The sequence below is a fragment of the Orycteropus afer genome, unplaced genomic scaffold (assembly GCF_000298275.1).
Source record: "Orycteropus afer afer isolate SDZICR_OR568_19922 unplaced genomic scaffold, OryAfe1.0 scaffold00111, whole genome shotgun sequence".
Taxonomy (NCBI): Eukaryota; Metazoa; Chordata; class Mammalia; order Tubulidentata; family Orycteropodidae; genus Orycteropus; species Orycteropus afer.
The window spans coordinates 6,718,441-6,729,300 of NW_006921698.1; the positions used below are offsets into that span (position 1 = coordinate 6,718,441).

General features: G+C 39.3%; 1 protein-coding gene across 1 annotated transcript; it reads left to right on the forward strand.

Moving 5' to 3' along the window:
* Positions 1 to 1,343: 1,343 nt before the first annotated feature.
* Positions 1,344 to 1,871, forward strand: ARF6 (ADP ribosylation factor 6). The gene has a single exon (XM_042781359.1). The coding sequence runs from the start codon at positions 1,344 to 1,346 to the stop codon at positions 1,869 to 1,871; it is 528 nt and encodes a 175-aa protein (XP_042637293.1).
* Positions 1,872 to 10,860: the final 8,989 nt, after the last annotated feature.

Here is a 10,860-nt window from a genome sequence, read left to right on the forward strand (position 1 = left end):
GAAACGTCGGCTGGTCCTGACGAGCTATATAGAAAGATTGGTCTCAACCAGTCGTAAGAAAGGTTCAGAGCAAACCCAGCCCGGTAAAAGCGCCTCACAGACTAACAGATTCCGCAAGAAACGCTGATCTTCCACGAGTCTTTCAGGAAACACACAGAACAGAGGGGATAAAGGAAGTCAAAGAGGCGTCGGTGGTAAAAACAGCGGAGAGGGTTTTCCAGGGAAATCGAGAGTGCGTGCAGTCGGGCGGAATGAAGGGAACTCAGAGAGTATTTGGCGGACACCGAGGACTGAGAACAGGTCTGGAAGCATCGTGAAGGAGGCGTTCGTCGTGGCATGCGGCTGCCCGCAAGCCTCTGTAGAGTCGTGCAGATTTACACCCCTGGTTAGCGTGGAAGTTAGGAGAACAGAGCGCGGAAGAGGAAGCTGAGAGACGAGGAGACCTTAGAGTAATGACAGGTGGACGCGGGTCAGAATCCGAGGTCCGCGGGCCTTCAGTCTGGCACCAGCTCCAAGACCTTCGAGCCACCGTAACCCCGCCCCCTCCTGCGCGTGGCGCCCATGACGCTAGGTGCGCGGGCTGATCTTAACAGAGGTCGCTCTTGTCCGAACGGTCGGCCTCTGGTGCGCCTGCGTGGTCGGGAGGGGAAGTGAGGCGGTTTCCTCGGCGCCTTTTCCGGCAGCAGCGGCGGCAGAGCTGGGAGGTGGTGGAGGCCGGAGGGAGCCCGCGCTCAGGGCGGCGGCTGGAGGTAACCCCCCCCGGGCTAAGCTGGAAAAGCGGGCCCCTTCTCAGTCCTCTCCTTTTTGGAGCTCTGACAGTAACTCTCTTTTCTCTGTGTGTGTGTGTGTTTCTGCAGGCAGCGAATCGAGTTCCCGCGAGGATCAATGACCTGACGAAGCGCCGGAGCCGCACTGCCTCTCGGGTGGCCTGGGTCAGTGGTGAACACGGTGCTCGCTGATCTCGGGCGGGCCGGAGAGCCTCACTCTTCTGTGGCTGGGTGAGGAGAAGGCGGAGGAGCGGGAACCGCGGCGGCGCTCGTGCGGCGCCTGCGGGGGGAAGGGCAGTTCCGGGCCGGGCCGCGCCTCAGCAGGGCGGCGGCTCTCCCGGCGCAGACTCAGGGCCCCGGCAGCGGCGGCGACTGGAGGAAACAGGGTGTTCACTCGGGGATGCCCGAGTGAGCAGCGGGCCTGGGCCTCTGCCCCTAGGCGGCAACTCCCAGCGAAGGCTGCACGGGCGCCCTCGCGGCAGGGAGGCTTCGTTTCAGTTTAGCGGCGGCAGCGGCATTGTTGGCTGAGGGGACCCGGGACACCTGAATGCCCCCGGCCCCGGCTCCTCCGACGCGATGGGGAAGGTGCTATCGAAAATCTTCGGGAACAAGGAAATGCGGATCCTCATGCTGGGGCTGGACGCGGCTGGCAAGACCACAATCCTGTACAAGTTGAAGCTGGGCCAGTCGGTGACCACCATCCCCACCGTGGGTTTCAACGTGGAGACGGTGACTTACAAAAACGTCAAGTTCAACGTATGGGATGTGGGCGGCCAGGATAAGATACGGCCGCTCTGGCGGCATTACTACACCGGGACCCAAGGTCTAATCTTCGTAGTGGACTGTGCCGACCGCGACCGCATCGATGAGGCCCGCCAGGAGCTGCACCGCATTATCAATGACCGGGAGATGAGGGACGCCATAATCCTCATCTTCGCCAACAAGCAGGACCTGCCTGATGCCATGAAACCCCACGAGATCCAGGAGAAACTGGGCCTGACCCGGATTCGGGACAGGAACTGGTATGTGCAGCCCTCCTGTGCCACCTCAGGGGATGGACTCTATGAGGGGCTCACATGGTTAACCTCTAACTACAAATCCTAATGAGCATTCTCCACCCATCCCCCGGAAGGAGAGAAATCAAAAACCCATTCATAGGATTATCGCCGCCATCACCTCTTTCAATTGCCACTTTCTCTTCTTTTGAATTTGAACTCTGGAGTTACTGTTCTACGGTTTGGGAGGGCTTGGGGGTTTTCTTTTCTTTTTTTTTTTCTTTTGCTTTGCGTTAGGATGCTCTAATTTGACATGAATACAAAGTGCTAGATGCTCTTGTTGACTTCCCACAAATGGGATGGGGGAAATATAGCAAATCTTGGTAAAGTCCTTTATAATAATGGTTTGATTTTTCATTTCGAGAGAATCTTTTTTTTCCCCAATGTATGCTTTTTATTTTTCTTTTTTGCCCAGTTTCCTTATCACTTGCTGTAGATGGCTTATTTTGCATTCATGCAGACTATGTTGCAAGTCTGTTTCATCTAGTAAACTGAAAATTATTGCTTAATCAAACTGCCGTTTGTCTTTTATATTTAAGGTCTTTTCCCATCCCTTATAAGTTCTAATTTTAATTTAGTAATTTCAAATGTGACTTTTTATATCTAAGACCAGTATAGTAAACCTAGCCCTCAGTGGCAAATATGAGTAATATCATTGTAAGAATGTTCCAGTTGCACATCAGTATGTTTAAACAGGTAATGTAAGAAGTGCTTTGAAACGTCAGCTATTAAGTTCTGAAACATACATCATGCATGAGTAGGGATAAAACCCAAGGTTCCTCATAACATAGCTACCTATGCTGCGTAAGAATCTTAAAACTATAACCTGTGAAGGACACAGATCTCATTGCAAAGTTAGCAACTTTGCTGTGTTTTCCCTTTTTTCAACTTTAAAAATACAGAAAATGGCTCAATAATGGTGTATGCCATACACAGATGAGTTATTTGTAGATACTTTAAGTGACTTTGGCAAATCTGGATACTTTTCCCTTGTTTTAGACATCTAAGACCCGTAGATTAAAAATTATTGAAATAATTATTCGTTAATAAAGCATTTAACAGTTCAAATCATATGAACATTTTTTCTAGTTGAAAAAAATGCATTCCTGTTTTTACATTACAGCAACTGATTAAGCTGAACATACCGATTTTTACCCGAGTAATTCACATCTTCATTAATTAGAACACTGGAAAAGATGTTTTATAAAAAAGATATTTAATTTTGTTAAATTGTAAGATTATTAACTCATGCAGAAGTAAGTGAGATATTCTGTGGGTTCAGTAATATACCATCTCCTTTAAAGAAGGAAATGTGATGAATGAATGATGTGTAGACTTAAGAAATGACAAAGGGAAGGTAGGATAAAGAGAAAACCTATAGATGACAATGAATGTAAACTTATATTTGAAGGGTAAGCAGTGTGTTTGCTTGTGATATCCAGATCTAACAATATTCCTTGCTTAACTGGTTAGAACCAGTAACTAGGTTGTTAAGACCACTATAATAGTACTTTGAACCAAATGTTAATGCTTGCTACAGAATTACAAAGCAGCATCTGGTTCTTGTATAGCCTTAAGGATTAATTTTAGAGATCCTCAAGGAATTAAACTTAGGGAAATACAGAAATGAAGAGTGAAAAGGCAGTATACAGGAAAAGGTTTTGTTTATGAGGGTATCTGAAAACTAAAATTGAGCGGGTTATCATGGTATTGTTGGACAGTATTGGTCCTTCCTTCTTTGGCCATATTGTACAATGGAGCTTTTACCAAAGATGTTTGAGAAACATATGGTTATAAAAATTAACTATTCAAAGTAAAACTTGACGTTTTCTTTAAAGCAGATGAGAAGAGGTGCTATGTTTGTAGGCTCCTAATGGTGCAAAGGGATATTTGAATTTAAGATGGCAACTAAAATAAAAAGTTCTCAATTTCACTTTAGTGTAAGTATCTAGAAATGAGGCTGACATGCATCTAAGAACATTTTGGTTGCTTTTAAAATTCCCAAAGCTCCACCATAAATTTAATTCTTTGTGTTTTAAATGATTACATTTTAAGGTACATAAACATGGGTTATATAAATATCAATGCTGTAGGAACATCCTGAAACAAGACAAGCACAAAGGTATAAATGCCTAAACTGGAGGAAACTTGAAACCCTCATGTTAATTTTTAAATGTAGTATTTCTAACTTGTGACAGATTGGTAGGCAGCCATTTTTTGTGTGTGTGTGTGATAAAACAACTGGGGGCATAGTTAAAATTTTATACACCAAGTGATTGGTTTATTTGAAATGTCTGACTGAAAAGGGGGGAGGGGGAAGCAAATCTTTGAATATTGGAAACCCTAAATCCTTTAGTAAGAAATTGTAATTCTCACATTCTCTTTGAGGGTAAAAAAGGTGTAAAACTGATAACGTTAAATTGAGCCATAACTAGTGATCATGGAGCAGGTAATTAGATCCTGCAGAAAAAGTTATTATCTAAGAATTAAAAAAATAAGATCTTGAAGTTTTTGTTAATTGCATCAACTTCTGTATTTATGTGACTATAAATTGCAGTAAGTTTTGAATGAGGTTAATCTTGTCTAATATAAGTAAATGAGTCTGTAGACTGTGATCTCCCCAAACTAAAAAGTACAGTACTTGCAATTGTGTTCTTTACGGTTGTAGTGTTGGTAAAGCACTAATATGCAGAAAATAAAGGAATTACACAGTGCAGTTTCTCACGTTATGTTACTCGTTTGAACTAGATAAGTGGGATATGGTATGTTTGGGCTCATATTATTTTCCATGGGAATAGGGTATAAAGTGATTTAATTTGGGAGTTGCCTGGTTTTTATAAGAACAAAAAGGAGCATCAATTTGGTTCTTGTGTTGGCTGTATAAAGGGGTTTGCCCTCTTTTAGTACCACCAAGTTTAATCTGATTTTCATGATAATTTAGGAAACCAAAACAGTTGGAAATAATTTTTTAAATTAAAAGTTTTATAGCAATCTTTATTATGCTACTGTTTTTTTTCTTTCCCAAAATTACAACCTCACTATTTTAGGAGTACAGAATTGTGTCCAAAGAATTGACCAAAGGAAATGTCTTAACCCTTGATAATAGACTTTGGAGTTTAAAGTTTGTCTTTTAGAGATCAAAGTTTCTTGTCTGATAAAATTGGCAGAATTTTAGCCATTTAGAAAAGTAAAATAGTAAATGGAGAATAACTTGTTGGATAAAAAGGTTTTTTTAAAACATTTCCTTTGTGATAAGCTATCTTTTTTCTGTCAGTAATTTTTGTACTTTGATTTTAGACTGTCTTAATGTGATCTGTAATTCCTACGTTAATATTTATTAATATATTTAGTACTGTGATTTAGTAATATAAATGATCAACTTATTGTATTAGCAGTAGAAAATATTCTTTAATGAGTTTTTATGCTTTAAGTTTAGAAATACAGTAGCTATAATCTGAATCGTGATGGAGCTTGCAAAAGTCCCAGTTATTTCTTCAATACCTTACCAAATACATGTCAGGGTTATAGTAAGTCAAGTCTTGTCTCTTTCCTTACAGGTAGGAAATGTATTTCTAAAACTACATACAGAATTAAAGATAACTTCAAATTTGACTACTGAGCATAATGTATTTGCAGTATAACACTTACAAATGTTAATATATAAATTTAATATTCAGTAGATAGCTTTTTTCTTTGTTTATATTGAATGGTAAAAGACAAAGTAGAAAAGATTACAATATTAGGAAGTTTATAAAAAGGAAATTTTGAGAGATGAAGCAATTCATAGAGAAGGCAAAGTAACTTCTTGCTTTGCCAAACATGAAAGTTGTCAGACTAGATCAGTGAGTTGAATGGGCAGGGACACATAGATTAGATCAAAGAAGACAACAGGTCTACAGACAGGGTCAGAAATGAAAATAGAAATTTATTCTTGAAGAAGCTAAAGTAATGGCATGCTTGTTTTCAAATATATTAAAACTTACCAAACGTAACCTTACTTTGCAGTATGATAAGAAAATGCTTAAAAATTAAGCTTTTTTTCTTTTTAGGCCTTTATTCAAAATATTTTATGACTATTTGAGAGAATTTTAAAATGAAAGTATTCCCTTTGTCAGTCTTGTCCTTGTTCATTTATCTCGTACAGGATATAATATACACTTTACCCCATGTTGTTACGTGCCGTCGAGTTGGACCCAACTCGGCAACCCTTCCTTGGGTTTCCGAGGTGGTATCACTACAGCATAGTGCTTGTATTATAAGTGTGAGGGTAGATTTATTAAACATATTTACTGAATGCCTACTAATGAAATGCCTGTCACTGTTCTAGGTGCAGTAGGCATATCAGTGAAAAAACTGACAAAAATACTAGCTTTCATGGAACTTATATTTGTGGGGATGGTGGCATGATGAGGATCAGATAAGTAAATTTATAGGATGTTAGGTTATAACAGTATATGCTATATAAACCAAAAACCAAACTCACTGCTGTTGAGTCAGTTTGACTCATAGTGACCCTTTCTGGGGTTTCTGAGGTGGTATCTCTATGGAAGTAGATTGCCCAGTCTTCCTTCTGAGGAGTGGCTGGTGGGTTTGAACCACTAGCCTTCTGGTTAGCAGTCAAAAATGCCTTAGGCACTATGCCACCAGAGCTCCCATATGCTATATAGTATGTATAATACGTACAGATACACACATATTGGACTAAGGAATGTGTTTAAAGAAGGCCTCATTGAAAAGGTGATATTTCAGCAAATACGTGAAGAGATAACACAATGGAGTTGACATAACATAAAGATACGCAGTGTTTCAACCAGAGGTAGAAAAACTAAAGCCAAGGGTAAATCTGTATGTGGTGTATTTTTATTGAGGCTGAGCTAAGAATGATTTTTACATTTTCAAAGGACTGTAAGGGGGAACAGAAAAAGATGAATATGTGACATAGGTGGTATGTTAAAACCCTAAACTATCTGGCCTTTTATAGAAAACGTTTGTGGATCCTGGGTCTAAAGCCCTGTTTTTAAAACATTGTTAAAATTTTTAGGAACTGCAACAATTTAAAGCAAAAGACCATTGTTAACATGAATGAGTTTTAATGAAAATTTTAGGAAACAATGGCATATGTAATTGACTAAATTTGCACATTTAGTGGGCCCTGAGGCTTGTTACTGATTTCAAATATAAAATAGCCTAACCTGGACTTTTTTCCCCAAAAAAAGTTTTAAGGGTATGAAATCAAGAGTTCCTCTGTACCAATGTCAATTTTAACAGTCTTTAAAATTTTGTACGTAATTTCATTTTAAGTGTTTCCTTTTTTTATGGTACCTGTACTTGTCTTTGTATTTAAGGTAAAATGTGTTTCTCCATTCAAGTGCCCTTTCTTCCAGATAGCATAGATTAGTTCAGACAGCATCACTAAACTAGTTTTTATTCATTTGGTGTTACTGTAATCAAGTCCTGAATCCAGTAGTTTGTATTATGAAACTTTAAAAAGAAACTGTTTTATTGACTTGGAAACTAATATGTTGCATCATAAGTGACATTACTCCTCTAATCAATATAAACTAGGAAAATAATTTACTTCACACATGAAATATTGTTTCCTGGAGAGTTGCTTTATACTACCTATATAGTACCCTATGGAAAGCTGAAACTATTTTAAAAGAGAAACTAAATACTTCAAGAGTTAATGGAAATAAGTTTTATGGAGGACATTTATAAATGAGCTTTAAAAACATGAAAACATTTATAGCTCATAGACCTATGAAACTGCTTTCCTGACTAACTCCCGTTAAGGCTGAGTAGCCTGGCCTGAGGAGATGATAGCATATGAGAAGGAAGAAAACAAATTTGTTTGAGTTGCAGGATCAGGGATTTGGATTTGAGGTTTATTCTAATATGCAAACCAAAGTGCTTTCTTTCGATTATCTTTTTATTAAAGTTAGTCTTGTGAATAAATCCTAGGTTAGAGTTAGGCCTGAAGAAAATTAAACTGGGAAACAGTTTAAGAATTAGCATTTACTGAATGTTTGCCACGTTCCAGACATTGTAAACATTTTGTATGTATTCTCTTAATCCTCACACCACCTCACCACCTTGAGAGAGAGCTTCCATTTTACAGATGAGAACACTGAGACACAGATACATGTTATTAAGTAGCAGAGCCAGGATTTGGACTCAGTCTGTGCTAGACTATGAATGTCACTGAGGTGAGCCAGTTGTTAATAATGTGTGTGTGTGTGTGTGTGTGTGTGTAGTCTTACAAGTAGCTTGCTCTGAGTAATATCTCAATTTTCTTTTTGATCATGAATAGATTTTTGAGTGTATAATTTGACCCCCTGTGTAATTTGAGTGACTTGTATAATAAGGAGCTCTGGTGGCGTGATGATAAGGCATTTGACTGCTAACCCAAAGGTCAGGTCAGAGGTTCAAACCCACCAGCTGCTCCATGGAAGGAAGGGTGGGTGATCTACTTCTGTAAAGATTTACGACTATGAGTCATAAATGAATCTTTGCAATGAGTTTGGGGTGGTTTTTTTTTTTTTTGGTATAATGTGGAACATGGTTTTAGGCTCTGTGAGACTTTTTTCCCCCCATAATAATCAAATGTGACTACTTGATAAGATTATGAATTTTACAGATCATCGTTAAAAACAGGAAAAGTCAGTTTTTACTGAACTGATTATTTGCGTACATGCTTTTATATATGCCCCTTTTGATTTAAGAAACAAGTTTTAGAAAATCTGAACTAAGTGAAATTTTAAGTGTATTCAACCCCAATTACAAAATTAAGTGTGTAGTTATGAACAGTGTTTCATTCTACTGATTGGTGGAAGGATAAAAGTGGAATCCAACCCCATGATTTACTGATGGCATTCCAAAGGTCATGAGCCAATGTCCATGACAAAGTAGTTTTTAAAGGAATTGTAACAAAATAATATGCTGTCCTGTAACACAGTGAGGAACCACCAATGTATATCTCCATTTTGCTGGTACACACATGATGCACATATATACACACGCAAACCCTCTCACACAAACTTTTGCTTTCTTAGATTGAGTTTAGCAAGTATAAAGCAGCAGGTTAACTGCAAGGTATTGTGCAGAGATCTGATAAATTAATAGTTGCAGACACCTCAGGTATTGTTGCAAAAACAAATCTCTGTGGATAATACAGCTCGCTTCACAAATAAAGTTTACTTAACACTATAACCTCGTGTATATGTGGGTCAGCTAGAATACTTTAATCATGCACTTTGGAGTGTAAGCTGGGCCTTAAGAGTAAAAGAATTTTCGTAAAATCTAAAGTGCTATACCTAAAAATGCTTTTATTTGTCAGTAATTTATATGAAGTAGAAATTTAAAGTTAGGGTTTCCGAGGAGGTATGTTCATAGAAGTAGATTGCGCAATCTTCCTGTCAAGGAGTGGCTGATGGGTTTGAACTGCCAGCCTTCTGGTTAGCAGACAAATGCCTTAGGCACTATGCCATCAGAGCTCCTAAAGTTAGGTAAGACATATAATATGAAATGGTCAAAGTAAGTAAGTAGTGCTGTATTACAACTGAGACAGTGGAGGAAGAGATTATATTGTGGGCTGGAGTAGCCTAAAATAGGCCAGTTGGAATTGAGCTGGACTTACAAGGTCAGTAAACCGCACTGCCATCAAATTGATTATGACTCATAGCAACCCCCAGTGGGTTTCCAAGGCTGTAAATCTTTACAGAAGTACAAAAGTGGATCGCCCAGTCTTCCTTCCAAGGACTATCACTTCCGTGGTGATCGCTACGGAAGTAGATCGCCCAGTCTTCCTTCTAAGGAGTAGTGATACTGCCTCAGAAACCCAAGGAGGGGTTGCTATGAGTCGGATCCAACTCGAGGGCAGTGAGTGGTGTGAGTGAGTGCCACTCTGACAGGAATATACCACAAATAGGATGGCTTTAACAAACAGGAGTTTATTCTCTTAACAGTTTTGAAGGCTAGAAGTCCGAGTTCAAAGTGCCAGGCTCTCAGGGCTGGGTGAAAGCCTCTCAACCTTGGGTTTCAGCTCTGCCTCCTGCTCCTGGCCTCCTGAAGCTGGAGGCTTTTCTTCACTCAGGCAGCTGCTAGCTGCTGAGGCTGACAAACCCAAGGTCAACAGGTAAAAGGGCACAGTCCTCATATTGCCAAACAACATAGCAGGCCACTAGTTCAAGTCCAGAAAAAGTCCCAAGATTGGCAGACAACATGGCAGGGTCCTGAACGATGACTCGGCTACATGCAGTGGTCAAGTGTACCATAAACACCCACTGTGCCACCAGACCTCCTTTACAAGGTCAAAGGAATTGTTACTGCATTTATCACATGCTTATTAGGGGTTCAAAATTGTTTTGAGTATGTCCTGTGTATTATCTCACTTAAAATTCACCAGCAAAGGAAGATGGGGGTAGTGTTATACATGTAGTACCTGGGAGATAGGGAATAAACTTGTCTCAGTTTGCCAGATTTTGCAAATAAAAGCATAGGATGCCTAGTAAATTAGAATTTCAGATAATAAATAATTATTTTGTGTATGTATATGTCATAAACAGTATTTGGGACATTTACTAAAAAGTTACTATCTGCAATTTGAATTAAATGGGCATTCTATATCTGAAATCTTATGTCTGACTTGAGTGTAGGAGAGGAGATAGAGTTCAAAATAGAAGTAAAAAATGAGATTTTTTTTTTAAGATCTCAAGAGCTAGACCAAGTAGTTTGGATATTGTCTTGTGTGTAATACAATTTTTTATGTTTAGGAATATTAATAAAGTAGATTTGTATACAGTCATGTATCAGGGTCATAGAGAGAAGCTAGAAAAAAGAAGTCCTTTCAGGAGATGTTGATAATTCAGGTGAGAAAATGAGGACCAAATATATGGAGTAAAGAAAGTAAAGATGTGGGATAACGAAACAAACTGGTTGAGATAGATTACTTATGTAGGAAGAAAGTTAAAGATTTTGATCCTTAATCAAAATAATTTAAAAGGATAATGATAATACCACTGATAGAAATCAGAAGATAT